General features: G+C 38.4%; 1 protein-coding gene across 4 annotated transcripts in view; it reads right to left on the bottom strand.

The window, feature by feature from the left end:
* The window catches only part of tiam1b (TIAM Rac1 associated GEF 1b), a 94,885-nt gene that overhangs the window by 28,944 nt on the left and 40,941 nt on the right, over positions 1-25,000 (bottom strand). For 3 of the 4 annotated variants that reach the window (XM_077206974.1, XM_077206977.1, XM_077206975.1), the window contains exons 2-14: positions 21,752-21,854; positions 19,945-20,809; positions 17,166-17,375; positions 14,680-14,953; positions 13,292-13,464; positions 12,511-12,735; positions 11,282-11,467; positions 6,774-6,920; positions 4,989-5,063; positions 3,692-3,862; positions 3,218-3,322; positions 2,637-2,718; positions 1,515-1,601 (exon numbers count right to left, since the gene is read on the bottom strand). In XM_077206974.1, coding sequence (XP_077063089.1) covers positions 1,515-1,601; positions 2,637-2,718; positions 3,218-3,322; positions 3,692-3,862; positions 4,989-5,063; positions 6,774-6,920; positions 11,282-11,467; positions 12,511-12,735; positions 13,292-13,464; positions 14,680-14,953; positions 17,166-17,375; positions 19,945-20,799 — 2,590 coding nt within the window. In that variant the 5' untranslated portion in view covers positions 20,800-20,809; positions 21,752-21,854. Of the gene's footprint in view, positions 1-1,514; positions 1,602-2,636; positions 2,719-3,217; positions 3,323-3,691; positions 3,863-4,988; positions 5,064-6,773; positions 6,931-11,281; positions 11,468-12,510; positions 12,736-13,291; positions 13,465-14,679; positions 14,954-17,165; positions 17,376-19,944; positions 20,810-21,751; positions 21,855-25,000 lie in introns of those variants that run through there. The other variant, XM_077206976.1, reaches the window with a different exon arrangement.

Genomic DNA, 25,000 nt, shown 5'->3' with positions numbered 1-25,000 from the left:
TAAAGATGTTTAACCAAGGACATACAGAACCGTGAAGCAAAAACTTAAACAGTTTTAGTCCTAAAGACACAATGACATCAAACATTTATGCCATTCATTTCTTAAGACACAATGTTATCTTATCACGCACGAATCATAAATGCATGTTATTCAAAATATTTTTTTTTCTTATTGCTCAATGTTTCTCCTTCTGGATCCATTAAAAATAAAATTAAATACAAAAACTGCAAAAATACAGTCATCTGACTCAGTGTTGTTATTGTTAACTAAAACCAAATCTAAAGCTATTAAAAACGTTTTCATTAATTGACATAAAGCTTAAATAAAATAAAATAAAATAAAAATAATAAAATAATTAATACAAAATGTGCAATAAAGTGAAATAAAATAAGTACTATAATGACAACAACTCCATTATATGGAACACCAGCTTTTTACAATTCAATCAATCGCTAACATATCAAATCAACATTTCTTCTACTTAAATATGCTGTTTAACTTTGAAATATGTCACACAAGTAATATAACAAGCCCTGTCCTCACTGATGTGAAGACCAGCATCAAAATAAATAGATGCAATAAAAAAGAGACTGTCTCTAGCTTTCCATTTGCCTCTCCTCTTCCCTTCAGCTTGCGGGTTTGACCCAGTTCTCTGGCGATGTGAAATGTCAGCAATAAGCCAGTCGAACCTGATCCTGCCACACTGATCACCCAGACATCACTCAGAGAGACCAGACTCTTATTCAGCATGTTGACAGTGTCTGGATGTCCATGAGCCTGCTTTGATGAACATTTAAAGGGGCCATATTCTATATATTTCCCCTTAAGTCAACTTATAATATTAGTGATGCGGGTACGTAGGTATTTTATACCTATAATTCATTTAACATTGTAAATGTGAATGTTTTTTCTTTATGTAGAGCACTCAAAACATTGATTTTAGAACTAAATTACATTTTTGCTGCTGTACCTTTAAAGTTTCTGTTGTAAATGCTCCATAAAATCTACAAATTAAAACTGAGCATAGAAAAGCCAGTTTTGCATGATATGTTTCCTTCTAATGCATTGAATTCTTTACGCAGGTGAGCTACAAGTTTGGCACATCAGTGAATCCGACTTTAATCGTCTCTCTGATTGCTTCTATCTTTTGTCATTATTGAGAGTTTAGAAGGGCTGAGGATAAATCTGCAATCTTTGGCTCTCAGAAACCCCACAGAGCTGACAACATGTTACATAACACCAGGAGCACAGCACAGATATCACAGTAATTACGTACAGCTTGATTCCTAAGAAGTAGCTGAACAGACAGAGAGAGATGGTGTGTGTGTGTGTGTGTGTGTGTGTGTGTGTGTGTGTGTGTGTGTGTGTGTGTGTGTGTGTGTGTGTGTGTGTGTGTGTGTGTGTGTGTGTGTGTGTGTGTGTGTGTGTGTGAAAGAAAAAGAAAAGAACAAACCAAGAGACAGGGGTGAAAAGAGAAAGAGAACGTAATTAGGAGGTGAAACAAGCTAATGAACCTTTGGCGAACGCTAATCCTCCAGCTCTCACGTCAGTAATGTAGAGCTGCTGCACGCTGTCCTCCTCCACCACAGAGATAGAAAACCCTGTGAGAGAGGAATGATAGACGTCATAATCAAGTACAAGCAAGAATCAGCCCTCGAAGCATTTGAACCTGCAACCTTTCGGTTAGAAGGTCACATTTAAAACGTCTGTTCACCCATTCACATCATTTACTCTTCATCATATCATTTCAAAGCTATTTGAATTCTCGGTTCTACCATGGAACACGAAATTATTATTAATTAATTATAATTATTAATTATCATAGTATCATTATTTCTGTGATACAATAGTTCAAATTATCAAAGAGGTACTTTGGATAAAAGTTTAAAGTTCAAATATAAACACCGATGTCTACGATATCGATCAAAATATAGTAAATCAGCTAGTTACTGCACTAAACTAAAACTATTAAAAATAATAATAATAATTAAAAAATAAAACAAATAAAAAAATAAAATAAAAGAACATAATCAGCTTAAAAAAAGTCCAAATTTGCACTGGTAACTAAACGAGTTGAAGTTGAAGTACTACTATTACTAAAGAATAAATTAAAACTAAAACTAGTAAAAATGTCAAAAGCACATAACAAAATTACTAAAACTTTAAACTAAAATTTAAATGAAAATTGAAAATAGAAAAAATAAAGCAAATTCAAAATATTAATGAATACTATAATAGAATAAAATAATACTAAAATACCTGTAACACTGCTACTTTGTGTGGATGTAAAATCACATAAAAGGTTTCAGAAATTATATTTAGTATATTCTGTGAACTAAACTGTCTAAAACATGCAGGTTACTGAGATTAAACTAATAGGATTTGGATGATCATGTGATCTCATTAGTCGTCCAGCACGAGGCGCAAGATAAAACAGTGTTTATTAAGCTGCTCATGCGAGTGGATAGGTTGTTCAAAACTACTGTTCACTTCATTACAAGTAAACATTTTAATAAACATGAAAGTCTGAAGACACCCGTCATTTCCAGTTACCATTTTAAAATCCCCAGTATAAATAGGTTGGTTGTATAACAGACATGATTTCATGAAAATAATAACACATTTCTGGCTCTCACCGTAGCCGATCATGCAGGATTCATCCCGATCAAACTGGATCACCTTCCGGATCTTACAGCACAGCTCGATTTCCTTATACAGCTGTAAAGAAGAGCATATTAATATCCCACCGAACAGAACTTTAATATCCCACATTCGAAGAGCATAAACATCACACAAGGGAGGGTTTGAAAGGCCGCGAGTGACAGAATACAGATCACATTTCTGAGGCAAAGAACTTTCTGTTCCTGTTTGATCGATTGCATCTGACCTGGACACTCAAAACATAATAAATGAAGACGCTGAACAGAAGCTAAAGGATGATGAATGCAGTGCAGAAGGATGAAGCTTTAAAAGCATAAAGTAATTCCATAGCAGACATAGTCATTTTTTTAGGTCAAAAAGGAGAGGTGATGGGAAATGGGATCAGCAAAACATCTCCTTTTGTGTTCCACAGATAAAAGACAGGTTTTGCTATTAGACCGAGAAGGAGAGTGGAAGAAAAAGCGTGTTTGGATGAGGCGTGATGTCCCAGCAGGATGAATGTAATGAAAGAGCATCTAACCAGCGGGTACGAGAGCGAGTTTAACTCCAAACCTACCAGATCATAAATATCCTCCTCCGGTTTGGGGATGTAGAACTGCACTTGGTTCTCAATGAGGAACTTAAGCCGCACGTAGTGTTTAGTGGCGTCCAGTTGGTGAGCCTGGAGAGAGACAGAGAGATGAAAGGAGACACACATTTAATGGATGGCATGTGACTGGGCTGTATCTTCTTCTTAGTGGGCCAGATGGACAGGAATCACACGCTAAAAATGTCCAAATGCTCATATCAAGACAGGATACAGCCTGTTTTCATGCTGCTCTATAGCAAGAGGAGAGCGAATAAAATGCTTTTAGCGTCGTGCACATGTTCTCGAGTCTTTAAAAACCCTCCGAGGGACGCTTTGAGGAATATCTGAGTTTACTACACCAGTGACCTTCAAAGCGATATTCAATTCCCCGAAGACTGAAGCGACTCTCTGAATGTAAAAATCTGGCATGAAAAGAGAAGGAAGAATGTTTCCTGGCGGCACCTTGCAGATAGTGTCCAGCATGTCGAGGGCCGACTCTCCGGGCTGGATGATGGCTAACACAGGCTGGTCGTTTGGCAGCAACACCCATGATGGAGTGAGGTGGTCTCTGGACCAGATGTCATGATCCGTGCTGGGTCTTGGCAGACCTTTCACTGGGGTCTTGGTGTCTTTCTGTAGTGTGATAAATGAAAGCCACAGCTGTGAACGAGATGCTATTTATCATGTGAATTGATGATCTTCCTCCTCTCATTATGTCTAATAACTCATCGTGTATATTAGGTGCAATGTGTGCAAATAGTTTATAGCTACTACTATATTATTTCTGCAGTATTTATTTTGTGCAAAGTATTCACATGTTTTCTATGCATAAAATACATTTACACAAATGTATACACTTGCCAAAATATACAGAGCATTTTGCATTTTCCCCAATGCAATGCATTTAACTTGATATTCAAATTCCAGTGTGATCATTGAACTGGAAGCAATATCAAACATGATTTTAACATCTTTTTCAAGGATGCAATAAATTGATCAAAAGTTACAGTAAAGAAATGTATGATTATGCTATAAAAGATTCAAATAAATGCTTGACCTTTTAATATTACAAAAAAAATCCTGAAAAAAATGTACAATGGTTTGAAAACATATTAAGCTGTTTTCAACATTGATAATAAGAATATTTCTTGAGCATCAAATCAACATATTAGACTGATTTCTGAAGGATCACGTGACACTGGAAGACTGAAGTAATGATGCTGAAAATTCAGCTTTACCATCACAGGAATACAGGAAAACAGTCATTTGAAACTGTAATCATATTTCACAATATTAATGTTTTTACAGTATTTTTGATCAAATAAATGCCGCCTTGGTGAGCAGAAGATACTTTTTTTAAAAACTTTAAAAAATCTCAACAACCCAAAACTTGTGTATATATTCCGAAAATAGCCGTTAAACATATCACAATGCATTTTCATCTGAACTACCAGTTTACCAGTTCTCTTTCTCTGCATATGTTTGAGTAAGAGAATCAGAACATCAGCACTTTAATCTGCAGCCCAGGTCAGTGGATTATAGCACAACTATCTACCGTTCCTCATTGCCAGGCTGAACGAAAGCCTACATCTCCACCAACGCCAGGGATGAATATACGCCCACACTCCAGAGATCCATCCCAGAGCGCATCTCTCTAAACAGGGCACTTCTGATTTGGTGTAGTGGGCTTATGTAGTATTGTGTTTTCGCCACTTTTATAGATAGTGTAGTATAGAGAGGGAGGATGCAAGTTTCTTACCGTTGTCTCACTAGCAGAACCCTCAAACATGCCTTCTAGAGGACATTTAACTGGATCATCTCCTTCTGCAAAAACCTGTTTAAAAACATCTAACATTCAGCACAGAGATTCACCAAACTAAAAACAGCCACTAATATATCAACAAGGAGGAGCATGTAACCTGATAAACCAACAAAATGTGGCATGCATTTTATCTCCTTGTTAAAAAGAGTGGTGTAGCTGCTGACCATCATATGTTGCGTTTATGAGCCTGTTTACACCTGGTCACTTCATGCATTTTCTCTGATCGGACAGCTATCAAATCGTGAAAAGACCACAGGGGCCGGATGCATAAACCGCTAAAACTAGTCTTCCAAGTTAGACATAAATTTTTTTTTCTTTAAGACCGTTCTTAACTTTTTTAAATCAGTTACATAAAAATGTAGATTGGCCAAATCTGATACCAAAAAGTAATACTGATTACTCCGTGACTAACTGTTAGTGGGTCATACTAACATAACTGACACTGTCTTAACATAATGGCTATGTTTATGCAACTGGCCCCAGGTGTAAATGCCTTCCAAAATGCTTTCGAGGCAGATTTAAATCTGGTTGCTCAAACCACTTCAGGATGTAGTTTGAGACGCATTCCAGACGAAACTGGACAAGTGTAAATGCAACTGGTTGTTGAAACCACATATGTAAATACCAACAAAATGGTAAAAAATAAATGTGTGAGAATGTTTTATAGGCAGATAAGACAGGTCTACTGCAACACGCATCGCTGCAGATGAGCTGAAAACCTCATCAGGCAGCAGACTTCGCAAACTGCCTCAAATGAAACTGACAAATTTAGACCAGCGTTATATGGTCTAAATGGGTCTTTAGCTGGTCCAAATTGGTATAAATGGGTCATGAGCTGGTCTAAACTGGTCATGAGCTGATATAAACCATTCACTAGCTGGTCTAAACTGGTCATGATCTGGGCATGAGCTGGTCGTGAGCTGGTCTAAACGAGTCACTAGCTGGTTTAAACTGGTCACAAGCTGGTCTAAATGGGTCATGAGCTTTTCTAAACTGGTATAAATTGGTCATGAGTTGGTCTAATCTGATCATGAGGTGGTCTAAACTAGTCACCAGCTGGTCTAAATGGGTCATTAGCTGTTCTAAACTTGTCTAAATGGGTCATGAGTTATTCTAGTTTGGTCTTGAGCTCATTTAAACCAGTCACTAGCTGGCCTAAACCAGTCACTAGCTGGTCTAAACTGGTCATGAGCTGGTCTTAATTGGTCTTGAGCTGGTCTTAATGGGTCAGTAGCTGTTCTAAAATGGTCAATAACTAGTCTAAAGTGATCATTAGCTTGTCTAAAATTGGTCATTAGCTGGTCTAAATTGTGAGACTAAATTAACTTACCAGTGCCGATACCACTCTCTTGAAATTAGCTGATGATATAATGCAGTTCATATCTGTTGCTTTTATTGACGTGAACTGAATTTTGTGGAGACACACATTTATGTGGCCAAGTGTAGAGTTTTAACAAGTAAGATAAGCTATCTGATCAGTAAAAACGCATGAAGTGACCAGGTGTAAACAGGCTCTTTGATGCATGTTCTGTGCGTGGGATGCTGGTTTGTCTTAACGTGAAAGATTAGTTGGTTAACCAGCCCAACCTGTCTGTAGAATGTCTGGACCAGCATGTAAATTAATGTACATTTTAGTTTTTAAGAAGGGCCGTATAATCTGTGAACATGCAAGTTCATGCATTCAGGAAGAAAGCGCTACGTATGTGTGAGTGTGTAGTCTACCTGGTTAATGCTAGGATGACCTTTACTCTTTCTCTTGGAGTGGGTGTCCAGACCCCACAGTGAGGAGAAGCGACTCTTGCGTTTGCTGGTTGAGCGGGACATCGCCTGTGTCCTTCGCCTCACGCCGCTCTCAGTGCGAGCCGCCACCTACAGACACCTACAGTTGTTAATGCAGACACAACAACTCTGACATTGTTTTATTTAACTTTCCTTCAGAGTGTGGTGACTTTCGCTATCCAGTGCTGTCTAAAGCACAGGATGGGGTCTTTCTGTCCAGAACAGGAACATGCTGGTCAAGGTGACTAAAATGGGCAGGAAAATTACTGGATCCGATGTTAAAAGCATCTCCAACCTCACAGATCAGTATACCCTCAGTATGGCTCTGAGGATACTGGATGATCCATCCCACCCACTTTGCTCAGAGTTTTCACCCCTCCCCTCTGGACATATATTTTGATTGCCCCTAACAAAAACCAAATATGCCATTACATAATTTGTGCCGAGGAGCATTCAGTTACCGAACAGGTCAGACACAGGCACATAGACATTTTATAATATGCACTATTGATTATTGTTTAATAGCTTGTTTGCATATAAAGTCACGTCACTGCGTTGCCATGGCGCGAAATGCAGATGGAGGGCAGGAAGTGATTTGCTATATTTAGGAAGCACTATAACAAAGTCAAAATGCCTATGTTTTGCAGCCAAATCTTTCAATTCAGTTGAAAAATTGCTCATCTTCATAACGTAAGGATCACGTCCAAAATGTTTCGATTTTTTGTTGATATCTTTCTCTTGTAATAGTGTCTAAAGTAGTACAGTACGGACTTCCCTCCATCTCGTCCATTCCGCTCTTCACCTCCTGCCCTCCATCTGAATTTCACGCATCATCACAATCATGTGACTGCAAACCAGCTATTATTTATTGATTCATCTTAGCTATTGGACTGATGATTGCATGTCACCACCATTGCTGCGTTGTTGTTGTTTCTGTTTTCTGTATCCCCAATGCCTTCAATGTTGTTGGATGTTTGGTGTGGTTTTTATTTTTAAATGTTTTATTGTTAGTTACTGTTATCTGTGCTAATGTTCAATGTGGCTCCCTTGAGTGCAAAACAAATTCCCCTCGGGGCAATAAAGGTTTCATTCATTCAGACACAAAACATCTGCATGAGGTACAGGAACAACATTCATACTCTGTCCCAGCGATCAAACTGACTAGACTGCTCCTAGCAGGAGTCTGAGATATGAACACAACTGCTGAAAAACTCTCGTTCTCAATGATTCAGTCACACTGATGTTCATAAGCTTCATTACAAAAGTGGTTCAGGAATAAGTTGTCTAAACTGGTCATGAGCTGGTCTAAACGGATCATTAGCTGGTCTAAATGGGTAATTTGCTGGTCTAATCGGGTCATTAGCTGGTCTAAACTGGTCATTAGCTGGTCTAAACCAGTCCTTAGCGGAGCAAGTTAGTCATCAGCTAGTCTAAACAGGCCATTAGCTGGTCTAATCTGGTTATGAGTTGGTTAAACTGGTCATTTGCTAGTCTAAAACATTCATTATCTGGTCTTAACTAGCCATTAGCAGTCAAACTGGTGATTAGCCAATCTAAACTGGTCATTAGCTGGTCTAAACTAGTTATCACCAGAGCAAAAGGGTTGCTAGCTAGACTAAACTGGTCAATGGTCAGGATCATGACTTGTTCTATACTGGTCATTAGCTGGTGTAAACCAGTCATTAGCGGAGCAAGTTAGTCATCAGCTAGTCTAAACAGGACGTTAGCTGGTCTAATCTGGTTATGAGTTGGTTTAAACTGGTAATTTGCTGGTCTAAATTGGTTTAGATCTGGTCTAATCTAGTCATTAGCAGAGCAAGTTAGTCATCAGCTAGTCTAAACAGGCCAATAACTGGTCTAATCTGGTTATGAGTTGGTTTAAACTGGTAATTTGCTGGTCTAAATTGGTTTAGATCTGGTCTAAACTAGTCATTAGAGGTGAAAGCTGGTCACAATGTTCCAAAATTCAGTTTGACCACCTAAAACTGCTATGACCAACTGGTAGCTGGTTTGTTGCCGGTTTAAGATGGTTTACAAGCTTGCACCAGCTAATGACTATAATAGCTACCACATTCAAAAATACAATTATTAGCAGGAAAACTGTCCTGGGCTGCATTTCTCAAAAGCAGCGTGAGCTAAATTGATCTACTTAGGCTTACGATACTTTTGGGAAACAGCCCTGCTCGAATCTGTTTGAGACTTTACCCTCAGCAAACACAAAGCGCACGTTGATCGTTATACTTTCGGGACTGCATCAATGCGTTTTCTGGAGCTCTCCTGCATTAAAATGACTGATAAAACAAGAAAGCAGCAGCACAACAGTGTCCATTTAATGAATGCAAACAGTCTTGAAAAGAAAAATAACCATTACACAATTTTTAGAGTAAAATTTTCCTATAAATTGCATTCAGTCTATTATAATTGTTGTTGCTCTTATTTTCGGTGAGATTTTTCAGCAAAAACAGTTGGCAGATGAGACTTTCCCGACGAAAACCGAGTCTGCTAGTGGGATGTCACATTTAGAAATAAATTAACACAAATATTCATTCAACAATAAGCGGCGAACACACAAAAATGCCTCGCTTCCTGTGGTCACTGGGGTCCGGGTGAATTTTAAAGGTTAGTGAAGTGTTAGGCGAGTTCTTTTAAGTGTCATTCAAAAATTATACACGCTCGTTGTGTTGAACGCGCTGTGGCATTTCTGGGTCTCCTGATGGAGAAAAGCACTCCGGCTGCATCAAAAACCCTCTCAACTGCTCTGAACCAAGCTATTATTCGAGAAAAACAGCACAAGGGCCAACAGCACTTCATTTGGACTCAACACTTATCCTCTCTCTCCATCCTCTCAAAATGTGAATACTGAAGAACATCCCCACCCCCTCCACCCAAAAAATTCATCCAAGATGCAAGGAAAAAAATAAAATCTCCCTGTATCCCAGCATCCTCCAGCTCCAACAAAGAAGGCCAGAGCTGGAGGCGAATCTGAGGATGGATGGTATTGATTAGCCGGAGTCGTGGCCCACATCCAACTGCAAATACACCGACCAACCTTTCAACTACTGTTTCTTTTTATGCCAAAATCCATTACCCACGTACACCAACACTGACGGGTGAGAGCGAACCAGGTTAATACATACATTCTGGGTAAAAATAGAGCAATACAAATGCTTGTGATGTTGGTTTCTAAGCAATGCAACTTCTTGAAATACGTTAGATACTATGGGACAGATTTACAAACAGCTTGCACCAGCGCAAACCCTCTTTTGCCGTTAAAAAAGCTACTCTCAGGATTTACTAAAGGCACGGAGTGAAAAATTAGCGCTGAAAAGGCCCGGACGGGGTTATTTTTGCATTTGTAGGTGTTTCCCTTTCAAATTTATGGGAGGAGAGTATTTAAATAAATCATGCAAGGTGATTTACTAAGGTTTGCGCTGGTTAATTTACTGGTATTAGCGCCATTATATGGCACCCAAAATAGCATGTCTTAAAGCAAACGCTAATTTGCGCTGCTCTTGATAGATTGTGTTGGTCATTATGGAAATGATCCGGCTGGATCTGTGTTGCGTCGTCAGTAGATCACGCGCAGAACTTTCCTCGCATCGGCACTTTTATGAGATTGCGGTCTCAAGCTAATTTAGGAAATCTGTTAAGTAAATCTGGCCCCAAACATGTAAAAACATATGAGCCGAAGTATGTCGCTAGTAGGAGAAAGACTGAAATCTATAAAACTATTTGTCAATATTGTGTTTTACTATATTCTCACAACAATGGTAGCCAGTACCGCTGCTAGCCATTTTGGTGCCCTAAGCATAATTTCCTAAGCTTAGTGCCCCCAGCCCCCCACCCACCCCGAGAAAAAAAAGTTTATTTTTGCCAGTTTAACTTTAACTTTTTAACGCGCAATCCAATGGACCACTGAACTTGGGAACTTGAGTGTGTTTGGGCGGAGGGGCGGCGGGGGCACCATCGTTACTTTCTAGAGCAATTAAATACTCTTGTTCCGCCTGTTTTGTTATATACATCCCTAAAAAGTGCCTAATAATATTTCTATACTGAAATAATATCGGCATTATAATTATTATGACTATGATATGATGATTGATTTTTCATTAGGCTATTTTTGGTGCCCCCTCAGCACTTGGTGCCCTACGCACAGCGCGATGCGCGATGCCATATCTTTTTTTTCTTTTGCTCAACTTACATTAAAATGCACTTTTCACTAAATATTAAAAATAATTGTTCTATTATATTTTAATTTACAATATAATAAAAAATTATTTATATATATATATATATATGTATGCGTGTTTGTGTGTGTGTATGCATTATGGTATAAACATTAAAAAAATATATACACATTTATTATAAAATTAACTATATATATATATATATATATAAACAATCATGCAAAAAATCAAAATCAATTGTGGAATAAATTAAGGGATAATCACCAGCGCATGGAAGGAGGAGACCGAAAAGATGCCCAATCGGCCCATGGCCAGTTTGGTGGGTCGGGAGGCGAAGGCCAGCAGACGTTTGGGGTTGGGAAGCTCACCGCCCTGCAGGCTGGACAGGTAACAGCGAAACCGAAACAGATCCATGTGGAACTGCTCTAAATTCTGCTCCCACAGGAAAATCTGTGAGGGAAAGAGAGAAAAAGTTATTGGTTAGAAATGTAGGCATGTGAGAGTTGTCAAAATGATCATTTTATTCTCTCAAAGATGTCCAAAAAACAAGATCAAAACATTACATTTAGCCTAAAGGACCATTTCTAGATATCTAGAAGTTTCCATGCCTTGTGTTTGGTCTGGTTTGATCTAGTCGTCTAATGAAATGGTGTTTCAAGGGCAGTGGAGTGGGTTTATACCCCACGCCGTCTCCTCCCAGCTACTCTGGGATGAATGTTTTTTTGAAGACAGGCGGAGGGGGCAGTGGTCCAGGCAACTTACAAAGTAGGAAACAACAGCGCCACACATTCCACTGGCAGCGAGGTCTGGGACTCCGCAGGAACTCAACCCTGCAGCCATTCACAAGGGCACAATGCACAACCCGACGCCGCTGCCAAAATTAAATACCCGCACAAATACAAATGCACAGGCACCCGCTAACCCTCCTCCTGATGGGCAGCGGGCCATTCTGATCTCTGTTTTTTTGCGTAAACATTCAATGAGGAGAACTTGAGCTTTGCGCATGGAATTATTGTTCTGTTAACATTGTGACCTGACAGCATCCAAATTACAGTGATGAAAATCTGCAGATAAAACAGCGCAACAGTGAGCGGACTCTGAGATGTTAGTGTCGTAATGGGTTTATGATATTGATGCAATAATTACGGGAAACGAAACAGAACAGACTTTTCGACAGCTATGTAAAACTAACACGTTTTGTCATAACCAGATGAAAGCAACAACACTTTTGAACGTCAAGACTTTTTGTCTGTCATTTGTTCACATTTTAATCACGCTGTGCCCACAAATTCATATATATATTTATATATATATATATATATATATTAATGAGGTAAAAACTACTGAGTGGACCTCAACATCAAATATGTTCTGATTGGCAGTGATTTTGCTGCTTGGTGCCATATTTCACTTTCAGTGGATGATCTGACTCTGAACGTGTTGTATATTTTATGTAATTTGGACCCAAACATTGTAAATAACCAATCAATAACCTGCTCCAGAATGGTCTTCCTCTTCTTGGAGTCGGTGACAGCAGAGAGCTGCATATCTCCCATCTTCTTCATCTTCTCATCCATGTCGATCTTCTGCTCCAGCTTTCGTATCTCCGCGCGCAGTAGACGCACTGTGTCTTCGCGGTGATGCTGGCGGGCGAAGGCCGCGGCACAGGCTGAGTGCATGGCCGTGATCCAGTTCTCAAGCTCTGTCTGACTGCAGGTCTACAGGTCAAAGGTTAAATAGCATATTAACATACTGCTCTCACTATTTCGTGTGGTATGTATGTAAATGCTCTGTATTTAAGGAATAGCTGGTATTCCACCTGGTAAACCATGACATTCCACAATGCAATGCACTCAAGAATGATAAAGTTATAAGTAGCTATTAGCTAATAGCTGAGAGTTTTGACTTTCTGTTTCAGAATAAAATGCAAAATAAAGCATTTTATGATTAATAATTAAATGTGCCAGAAGATTTGTTGGGCCTTGACAACAAAGTAGCATACTACTGTTTATTTTGACAATGCACAATGTAAAAAATGACATTTAGATTTGTGCATTTAGCAGATACTTGTATCCAAGTCAACATCGAAAGAGTAAACAACAATAAAACATAATACACAATATCAGTTTTATCAGGCACCTAGATTAGTGAAAAAAGTAGTATATGGTGTAGTATGCAGTAAGTATGTTACTATTCCATTTTGAACATAATAGTGAGTCAAATATGAATCTCTCAGTTCAGTATCAGTGTCTGAAAAGGGTTTTCCACAGTTACCTGAAAAAGAAAGGAGTCTCCGAGCGAGTTACTCAGGCAGAAGACGAAATCTTTTTTGGGGTGTTCCGGGACGGCCTGGACGATGCTGTTCTCGGCCCACACGGCATGTTTGGGGATGCTGTTGTGATCGATGCCCGATCGCCCGTCTGTCTCGTAGAAAAACAGAGTGCATCCTGGGAGGACAAATTAAAACAATCACTCAAGTATCATAAAGGAGTTAATGTGAGTTCAATTAACAGAACAGACTGTTTCCAGGGGAACGGTAGCAGGATATCCAATAGATTGGAGTTTTACGGCTTTATTGATTGAACTCTGCTCTCCAGTGGCCAAAATAAGAAATGCAGCGCTGCTTTCTTCAATAAAATCCAATATAATGTACACAAACTAATTGGATTGTTTTAGCTTTGATATTGTTCTGTTTTCACACTGCTGGCAAAGCTACAGAGCTGTCTAACATGTCTATACTTTGTGTGTATCAATTACATAATTCAGGATCCAGTTGAGGTCAGTAAGATTTTTTTTTTTGGGGGGAAGGAAATTAACTTAAAACCAGTTAAAGTAACCGTGAAATCAAAATGGAAAATTCTTGTTTTTATGCAATATTGCAGTATTTATTTATTATAAATGATTTATCCCTTATTTTTGTAATTCATATGCCCTCCTCGTAATCTTTAATCAAAATTCTTGCAGTGACATCTCTCTCTTCTCTGATGATGTGTTTACTGGCGTGAGGGCGGGACAACCTGACACAAACATGAGATTGACCAATAGCAAACCACAACCATCAAACCATCCAATCAATTCCCATTGACAAAATCAAGTCCTGCCCTATATTTAATCTTGTTCAAGAAGCTGTTTATACGTTTATACCTCGAATATACATCACAATAGGGAACAAAAACACTATTGCAACTTCAATTTAATTCATCACGGCCTTAAAAATATATATATTATATGCAGCAAATCAGCATATTAGAATCATTTCTGAAGGATCATGAGACACTAAAGGCTGGAGTAATGATGCTGAAAATTCTGATATATTCAATTTTTCATTTTAAATTGTAAAAATATTTCACAGTATTATACGTTTTTACTCCTATTAGTAGCTGAAAACATCAAATTAGCCAGAATATGTAATAAACGTGTGTCAGTGGTGACTAGTGAATGATAGGCGTTTTAATTCTGCAGATCTTTTTCTGGACCTTCCCATATAACACAACAAAACATAATTGTCCCCTTCTCTTTCAAACGCTTTCACGGGAAGTTATAAAACCTGTTTGTGGTGTCAGGTAATCGCTCACATCTTTCAGAAACACACACACAAACACACACACACACACACACACACACACACACACACACACACACGCACACACACACACACACACCTTTGAGGGACACCCAGTAGCTCTTCCACTTGCGGCGAGGGGCTAGCTCCACCTTCTTGTTCTTTTTATGCACCAGGAAGTTTTTGACGGCGAGGCGTCCAGCTTTGCGCACCGTTCCCTGTACGGCGGCCACGTTCAGCAGCGGGTCGGTGTGGTAAGCGGAGCTCAGAGTCACACTGCTCTGCTCGTCACTGAACGCTGAGCTCCTCTCCTCAGGAACCTCCGCCGGGCTCACGTTCTGCTCCAGCTCCTGACGGAAGTTCTCATAGACTCCCTGATCAGAGACACATATTTTAAATGATATATAAATTAATAAACGCAAAGATGTTTCAGAGGCACCAAACAGGCCAGACAGACTTTTTTATTTTCTGCACTTTTTTTTGTGGAATGTACATCATACCTACAGCATGGCGTTATTTCAGTTAGGCTAATAGCTGTTTGATTTGCATTGAGAGATGATCTTATGGAAAGTTCCCCATGCCAATCTCTAGGTGTGGTGAAGGGAATGTGATGATGTGGGATATTTAAATTCCAAAGGCCAAGGGAACTTTATCAGGATGCATATTATCCGGGATCCATGAGATAACTGGCCTTTAAAAATATAAATCTGCCTGACTCTATGGGAATTTAACATAGGGGTGTCCTGACTTACGCAAGCTGTATTTTAAGGAAGAACTCTCCTAATCTTTCTAATTAAGGCATTAAGATCAATTTCCAAAAGATTATTTTTTTCTTCTTCTTTTTAGTCAACTTTAGCATGGGTGTGTTCACTTATGCTAAGCACTGTATTTGCCTACTGGCCATGGTGAATATCACGTCACAACTCTTCATTATATTGCAATAAAATATATTAGCGTTAGACACCTCTGAAACGTTTTAAACAAATAAATATTTATTTAAAGGGAAGTATGTAGTTTCTTCAACACTAGTGGCACCTAGTGGAATTAACAAAATATCACAGCATATTTTGCAAACGCCCCTTTCGCGCGTTTTTATTTATATACAATACTTATTTGCTAGAATGTTTATTCATGGCCAGCTGCATGCACTGACTTTGCAACTATCTGATGTTAATGTGTTTTTACTAAGGGTGTCAAAATTCGATAAATATCACGATACTGAACTCATGATACGTTTTATTGCGATTAGGGGTGGGCGATATCTCGATATTTAAAATATATATTTTTTAAACACGATATGGATTTTGACATATCGTATATATCGATATATTGTTTATATTTAATTCTGATTTCGCCGCTTTGTCTTCTTTGCGCTGTGCTCGCCCCCGCCTCCTTGCTTTTGTTCCCCCTCCCCTCGCGTGTTGTCTCATTCAACATGGCGGCGCCCGCAACTAGCCCGGAGGCTACAGAACTCGTCTAAAAAGATCGTCTTAAATGCTGTCTTACATGCACTTCTTGAGGCACACACGCACACTAGCAAACACACGCAAGGTCTCTCGCTCTCTGTCCCTCTCTGGCGTGCGCGCGCTACACGGTGCTCTCTCCCTATCTGCCGTGCGCACGCTACACGGTTTGAAACATGGTTTGAACATTCACACAGCCTTTCGAAAACGATACATTTCCCGGCACATGTTATTAAAAAGGATGACAATCCCGGTAAAACGGGACAGGTGGCAATTAGTTTTGTATACAGCAATTAATTTGTATACAATTATTATTTTTGAATACAGGGATTTTTTTTTTTAAATGTCGCAGAAGCACTTTGGACTACATGAACTGCCTACCTCTTTGCACTCCAATAAAAAAAAAGACTGTGGTATTTGGCATATTTGTTTTTGCATTAGTTTTTGTTGGGTTATTTTTCCTGTAAAGATATCGAGATATATATTGTATATCGAGGTATAGCAAAATATATCGAGATATATTTTTTGCTCCGTATCGCCCAGCCCTCATTGCGATACATCAAGACATATGATAAAAGGTTAACAAAAATTGTACTGTACATTAAAATGCAAAATTTGATATTACATTGTGGGCGTAAATTAATAGATTTGGACTTGGTGCTGGAAACCCAAAGTACAGGACAGTAGTGACACCAGAATATAAATATTCATGATTCTGAAGCTGAAAATACAGAATTATTTTAGACGAATATGCACTCTGACACTGACTAGATATATTTAAAATAACGAAGGCCACTTTTTACTGGTAACATCCGACATTTGCCATTATCAGGACCCACAAATATTCCCCCATTGCATTATTATACATTATATTCAACATTATATATAGTAGTTTAATGTATATTAAGGTTTTTTCTCACACCTTCATTTTTTCATTTTTATTCCTGGTGAACTATATACAATACATATTGTCACCATCCACGATACATATTGTTGCATTTTTGTATTGCGATATATTGTGAAACTATATATTGTTACACCCCTAGTTTTAACTGATGCTTGGATGGAACATTAGTGTAAAAGAAGAACTGAAGAAACAGCAGTAATAAATCATATTGTCCACCTGTGTGCCATCGGAGGGTCCCGCTCCAGCCCCGCTGCTGCTCCCGCTGTCACTCCCGGTGAAGACGCCCCCTGCTGACGTGGAGTAGACGGAGAACGACGCAGACATGGTCTTATAGCGGCGAGCCTGATGCTGAGATGCCTCGCTGTCCCCCGTCAGCCCGTCGATACCACTGTCCTCATAATCACTGCCGTCTCCAGCCGTGACATCCTGATACACACGGGAAGAAGAAGGTCACTGTGAGACACATGTGTTTTCAGGAACCCTCAAATGACAGACTGAAAGATAAAGACTCTGATAAACGTGGCTTTTCTCCAACACATCTTCATTCCTCCTATTGAAGGAATAGGAGGAATCCTGTTGGCCGGAGCACGTTGTGTCATCAGAAGCGCTGGACATGCTGAAGTGAACATGTTAGAGATGTCCACAGCACTGTCTGAACTGTGCTTGGCAACTTATAGTGCTGTAAAGTTTACTGTACAATACCACTTTGTACTGCTGCTGGGGAAGGATGGGATATTAGCCACCAAACCCGGCATCTAGCGGGAGTCACATGACTGTGCGGCCCGGCATGTCATTCATCTTCACCGATGGTGCCTCACAGGGAGGGAGAGTTACGGGGATTATCTGGTTTTATCTTTTTTCTTTTTTGCTGTAGCCAATGCCTACATGTAACTGAAAAGCTTAACTATGTATGTATGTATGTACAGTATGTACACGGATACTGTATATATGCAAGAAATATAGTCAAAAAATAAATCTAGACCTCAACTCTCTCTACCTTTCCTTCTCATTCTCTCAATCATATTCCTTTGTCAATTCCAGCTCATTAGTATGACAAAAGAAGCGAGCTGTTCTCACAGAAGTCTGACTCCAGAATCTGGATCATCAGGAAAAAACAACCACCACCATATGGACACTGTGACAGTCCACTACCCACAATGCACTACGACTGTCAACACACATCACAGTAAATGACAGTTAGAGCGTCTATAGGAATGTATTCTGGTGGTACTATGGTAAAGTGATGTTAATACCATGGTACTTTAATATATATCATGGTATTTACAAGGTACTGCAAAAAACAAAACAAATAAAAAAAACAGTACATGTTCTTGAAAATGATGTCCAAATAACCATGGTAGTGTAATGGCATTTTTTTTTTATTTGATCTATAAATTTATAAAATATAAATACAATTAAATTAGTAACATTTTATGGATTTTGTTATGTTTAAAATATATATAAAATAAACGTATTAATAAATGTTTTAATTATTTGGGGGGGGGGGGGGGGGGTTATATTTTATCGATAAATATTCAAAATATTATCATCTTTATAGTTTTAATTTTATTTTATCTATACAAAAAATAAATATAAATACCGCTATATATTTTTTTTATAATTATTAGTTTTTTTACATCTATAAAAATGTAACATATAAATCACATTATATTTGTATAAGTTTTTGTTTTTTTATATATTTTATTTATAAAAATATAAAACATATATTTTTTTAAAATAATTGTTTGTTTTTTATAAACATACTTTATCTATGAGCTTCAAGTGAAATCATAACACTGCACGATGTGAAACAATAGTGGGGTTTGTGTGAACTCACACACAAATGAGTCATTCATATGTACAATCTCTCTACATGAGGAGATTCTGATGGATTCTGAGGGATTAACCGCAGCGAACATTCATAGCAAGAGTGACATTGCCTACTGTACACCCACAACATTACACTCACATTAACTGAAAGTGAATGACCCAAATCATTCGAACAAAGCCATTCATTTTCAATGAGATTTGCCCATTTCAAACAACATAAGTATCCTTAAAGTTGTGCAGAGTTCAACTTTATGTAAATGTATAACATGATGTGGTGGCGACCAATAGGAGAACAAACAGTGGAGCTCATGTGATCACATAGAAAATAGCAACAAATAGTAGTCACTTAGAGATGCCAATTGATTAACAGAACCCAGCTTTACATTAGTTTTGGAGAAGCTAGTTATAATTTAACTACAAGGAAGAAACTGTTTCAAATGTACTTAGCTACACTTCACTTTACTAACATCTGAAACATTTTTCAGTTTTCTATTTTTGAATGTTTCTTTCCACTTAGTAAACTAGACTGAACAGGACAATATTGCTTACATAATTATTATATTATATATCTTATAATTATTACAATCAAATGTTTGTGTAAAGTGACAAAAATATAATGGTATTTATATTACGCATATGTATTTTAGATAGAATATAAAAAACAAATAATGATATAATGTATACACATATAATGGAATTTATATTTATATAGATAAAATAAAAGTACCCATACATTTTACATAAAAAAATACTAATTATGAAAATATAATGGTATTTATAAGTTTAATAATTATACATAAAAACCTAAAAAATTACAAAACTATAATTGTATTTTTTATTTTAAAATTTTAATTATTTCTATTTTTATATTTATTTTAGTTGAAGTTTAAGTAATTTTGTTATGTGTTATTTTTATCCATTTTTAAATAGGTCTATATAGTTTTTTTTTAGTACATCAAGTTACAAGTTGTGAAAATAAAACATGCTGTCTTGCCTTAAACAAAAGCAAATGTTTTCATATGGTTTAAGATTTAGTTTGCAATAATAACCCTGGATACATCACAATTACAGCCAATCAGAACGTATATGGGGAATAATATCAAGTAACATTAAGCAGGGACCAATCAGATTTCACTGTGGGCGGGGCTAGCCAAGCAAAACTCACCTGTATGGTTTGTGCCCGCCTCCCTTGCATGGCTCCTTGCTGATTGGTGGGTCCCTCAGACAGACAGTGAGAGCGGCGGCAGGGCAGTGTGTAAGCGGTGTAAGCAGCGCCATCGTCCTCACAGAGCGAGATCATTTTATCCTCGTCCCCTTCTCTGCCTGTAGTCCCACCTTTGTGCCATTTGGCATAGCGTCCATGTGTGGGCCTGCAAGTGGGACTCTTCGGTCCGTAGAGCCCGTCTAAGGAATTGGCGCGGTTTGAGTCCAGCAGCTCCTGGCGACGGGCTTCACAGTCTTCAGGAGTGTCTCCGATCTCCTCGGTGCTGGTCAGGTGCTCCTGGCTCATGTCGGATAAGGACACCTCCAGCGAGTCCTCCCTCCACATGTCCGCAGACTTGGAGCGCTTCTTCTTGAAGCTGGAGCCGTCTTGGGAGTCGTCCCGTGTGTGCAGAGTCGTGTCCTCTGGTGGCTTGGCGTCGTCCTGTGAGGCCTCTATAGCAGTGCCGGTGTGGGACGGCGTGGGAGAATGCGCCGGATGGTTGTGGAAGGACACGGGTCTGAGATTCATGGCCACACGGTCCACCCAAATGGGGCCGCTGAAGTCGGGCAGCATGTCGGAGTCGTTGAAGGGCTCCAGGCCGTGGTCGGCCAGGGACTGAGGGATGCTGGGAGTGCTGCTGGAGCGCGTGCTGGTCTCAGAGTTGCGGTGCTCCGGCTTTCCGGAAGGCGTTCGGCGGGAACAGTACGTCTGCTTGCTGGACAGACGGAGCGAGCGGGACATGTGCTTACGGGAGAGGTGCCGCTGACCGGCTCCATAATAACCATGGCCGCCACTATGACTTTCTGCGTTACCCATGGCTCAGGATCTGCAGCGGACAAAAAAAACCTAAATATGGTAATGTGTAGTTAAAGATAAACATTATGAAATTTTCAAGTATTATTTTAAAAAAGCAATACTTTCAAATATATGAAAATATGAATGAAATATATTAACACCATTTTTTTTAAATATAATGATGAATGCCAATTATTGGATTGCATTAATGCTGCCTCTTAAAAGTCAATAAAAAGTCTGTAAACTTTTTTATGTATTTATTATTATTCATTACTGAAATATATATAAATATATTTATAAATGGTTACTGAAAATATACTTTATTACTACTAAATTCATATATATATATATATATAAATATATATATATATATATATATATATATATTTTATTTGTATTTTAAATATTTGTATTTTATTATTATTTAAAATGTGGATATATATATATATATATATATATATATATATATATATATACCTATATATATATATATATATATATATATATATACACACATTTTAAATAATAATAAAATAAAAATTCCAATACATATAATATTTTACATATAATTAACAATTGAATTTATTATGATTTATATATATATATATATATATATATATATATATACACAGACACACACACACATATATATAAATGTACATAGTATACATGTGCACACACACACACACAAACAAACAAACAAAGACACAAACAAACAAAAATTATTCAATAATAGTAATTCAAGCAAAAGGTGTTTATATACATATTTATTCCTTCATTTTAGTTATAGAATTATATACTTCGTAAACGTCAATATAATACAACACATATTCAAAAATAAAATGAAAATTTGATATATTTTTTAATTCATTCTTAGTGACATCGTATTCACGCTGAATGAGTTTCACACATGCATTTGCATAGTGGCATTTGTTGAGTCTGACAGGTACAGCTCGACTGTTTCAGATATTACCTGCGGTGTGGCAATGACATCACAGTCATGATAGACTTCACTCTGCACACAGATCAGCTCCTGCCACTGTGACGTTCGTGCCGTTACGGATGACTTCCAAAATCTGAAAAAAAAGAAGGCAAGAGTTATAAATTTGCTATCCAAAAGAATCCAAGCACAGCAGTTTCTGAGGCGGCACAAGGGTAAGCTGTTGTTGTGGGATAAAATTAGACTAACCACAGAGAAATATGACAGAATTAGAACCGAAAGAGCGATGGAAGAGATTCGCTGCTGTGGTTGGAGACCACACATGTTCAGGCGCTCTGGACAGCTTCAATAAACGCAAGATGACGGACTTCACTCTGAGCCGCCACATAAGAGGCTGTGTGTGTGTGTGTGTGTGTGTGTGTGTGTGTGTGTGTGTGTGTGTGTGTGTGTGTGTGTGTGTGTGTGTGTGTGTGTGTGTGTGTGTGTGTGTGTGTGTGTGTGTGTGTGTGTGTGTGTGTGGTCGCAAATATATCATCCTGCGGTTACTGCTGCTTCTAATAAACAGCAGCATGAATGGAAATATAAACACAATGAAATCCAGAAGACCCCTTTTTCATTTGGTATGAGAGAGAAGTCAGTTAACACACACTGCTGAGTACACTAATAAATAGCATGCTCGAAAATTATTCAACTAAAAACAAACACCCCAGACATTAATATGCAGTGGAGAGACATGCACTTAATTTCCTGACACATACTGATCCGGTGGCATTAGATTTGCGAAAAACACAAAGAAGTCACTCCACTGAGATTAGTTTCATGATTATTCTGAATATTCTGAAGTAAAAACCCTATTCATGCAAAATTTTCTCAATGGATCCCCTCATAGCAAAAACCAACCATAAATAAATAAACGTTAATACCACCAACTCAAGGTCAATGTAGAATTGCAGCTCCAGACACATGACTTATGTGTTATTATATGACAGCTTATATGTTATTAAACACATCACGTTTGCAAATGTGCATTTTCAAACTTAGTTTGCAAAGTGCAATGTTTGACATCAATGAAATTAAACACCATTGACTTTCTCATGTTTCATAACTAATTGTCGCAAGTTTGTCAATGTGCATGTCTCCATTTGAGATGACAAGACTTTTCAGTTAATAACATTCCGAACACAAAGCTATCATATGATTTCAGAAGATTAAGAATGTAGTACTTGTGTTCACATATGACAGTAGCTGTATGCACCACTGTTATGATTTCTGGACCTTCACAGCCCCTGGTCAAAATATGCTTATCAACATTAAAGGGATAGTTCACCCAAAAATACAATTTCTGTCATCATTTACTCACCCTCAAGTTGTTCCAAACCTGTATGAATTTCTTTCTTCTGCTGAATATAAAAGAAGATATTTTGAAGAATATGGGTAACCAAACAGTTGATGAACCCCATTGACTTCCATAGTATGAAAAAAAAATACTATAGAATTCAATGGGGTTCATCAAACTTTTTGGTTACTGACATTCTACACAATAACTTGTTTTGTGTTCAGCAGAAGAAAGAAATTCAAACAGGTTTGGAACAACTTGAGGGTGAGTAAATGATGACAGAAATTGTATTTTTGGATGAACTATCCCTTTAATGCCCCTGATATAATTCAATTAAAATTAAAGAACAAACTAGTGTGCTGTCATTTACAACCAAATCAGGACAAAACCAAATTCAATTGGAGTATGTTTCTGGAGTTCAAAACAGCCTGCCGGAAAAAATAGCTTTAGCTGGTAAACACCTTCATACTACCATTCGTACGTGGCGATTACGTAATAGGTGGGTGTGGCTCTGAGGCTCCGCCTTCTTTGACGTGGAAATCTTCTCCAGTTCAGTTTATTTCTTCTATTCAGGCCCCATCCACACTACTACGTTTTAGTTTAGAAACGGAGACGTTTTTTGCTACGTTTGCACCTCCCGTCCAGACTAAAACGGCAAAAACGAAGACCTAAAACGGAAAAGTTTAAAAACACTGCCGACCCCGTTTTGCGTTTTGAATCTCCGGAGGGCGTTTTAGTGAAGACGGGTCAAAACCATAGACAGTAAAAGAAATGGACACAGCGACCCCATTGATTTCAACGGAGAAGACTGAAGCCCGATTATTGCACTTCCTGTCTGATGGCTGAGCGACTGCGCAGGCTCAAAACTGATGAAATATCAACTTGTTGACACTAAAAACAACTTGTTGAAATATTTTGTCCCGTTGTTTTTATGGACTCTCTATCTATGAGCTTCTCACTTGACTTTATTTCTCTATGTCCCCCCAATTGCCTCATAGACAGTAAACGATTGCCTGCGATTTTCTCCTCCTGTCTATACGGTAATGTCTCTATTGTGAAACATAAAGTCGCGTGGTTATGACGCAATCGTTAGCCTGTTTTTAACAAAAACACTTTCTACGGGGCCATAACGTAAGATACAAAGTAATGGAGCCTTTTATACATTGTCGTGTTTATTTAGAAATAAATAATGGACAAATTAAGTCTTTGGACGCCTCAGATGTAAAGTTATTCACTGTCAAAGTGACGCCAAAATCAATGGGAGTCAATGGAATGCTAACAGCAGGTGAAGTTCTGCTACAATGGCGGCTCCCGCGAGGCTTCAACTTCCAGCTGATGGATTACACCCTTGGTCAAAACGGTGGACTTTAGAAACGATGACGCAGAGACCCACGGTCGGCTCTCTGATTGGGTGTCATACAACGGAAGAAAACATACAACAACAGCCTGGACTACCAGTTACGTTAGTGCAAGTAAATTCTGCATTTTACAAAGCTTTAACTGCCTACATGCGCCGGAGGCAAGCTATTATTCGAGCGATCTGTGACAATTCCCGCGTGCAGTGGCGGTATCGACCTTACATGGAGCATCGGTTTTGGGTTAAGCCGGGAAGAACCAGCGCATGGTGGGGTAATTTTATCAATGAAGTTGTGGTTCCTAAATCCAGCGTTTTAATGTGGACGGAGATTAATTCTACTACGCAGCTAAAACGCTGGTGTGGACGGAGATCGTATTCGTTTTAATTTCTCTGTTTCTAAACTAAAACGCAGCAGTGTGGATGGGGCCAGGCGCGACCAGATCTGTTGAGGTCAGACGCAAGTAAAAACATGAACACACCGGAGAGTTGCTTTACAGTACAAACTGAAGTTGTAATTCTAATTGAAAGCGACACTTAATACTTTAATTTAATACTGTAAAGCTGCTTGCTTTTAAAGCAATACGTTGTA

Source organism: Siphateles boraxobius, unplaced genomic scaffold (assembly GCF_051911475.1).
Source record: "Siphateles boraxobius isolate OS27281-9 unplaced genomic scaffold, OSU_SipBor_1 6, whole genome shotgun sequence".
In the NCBI taxonomy this organism is placed as follows: Eukaryota; Metazoa; Chordata; class Actinopteri; order Cypriniformes; family Leuciscidae; genus Siphateles; species Siphateles boraxobius.
The sequence above is the reverse complement of the archived record's forward strand: the minus strand, read 5'-3'. Positions and strand labels throughout refer to the sequence as shown.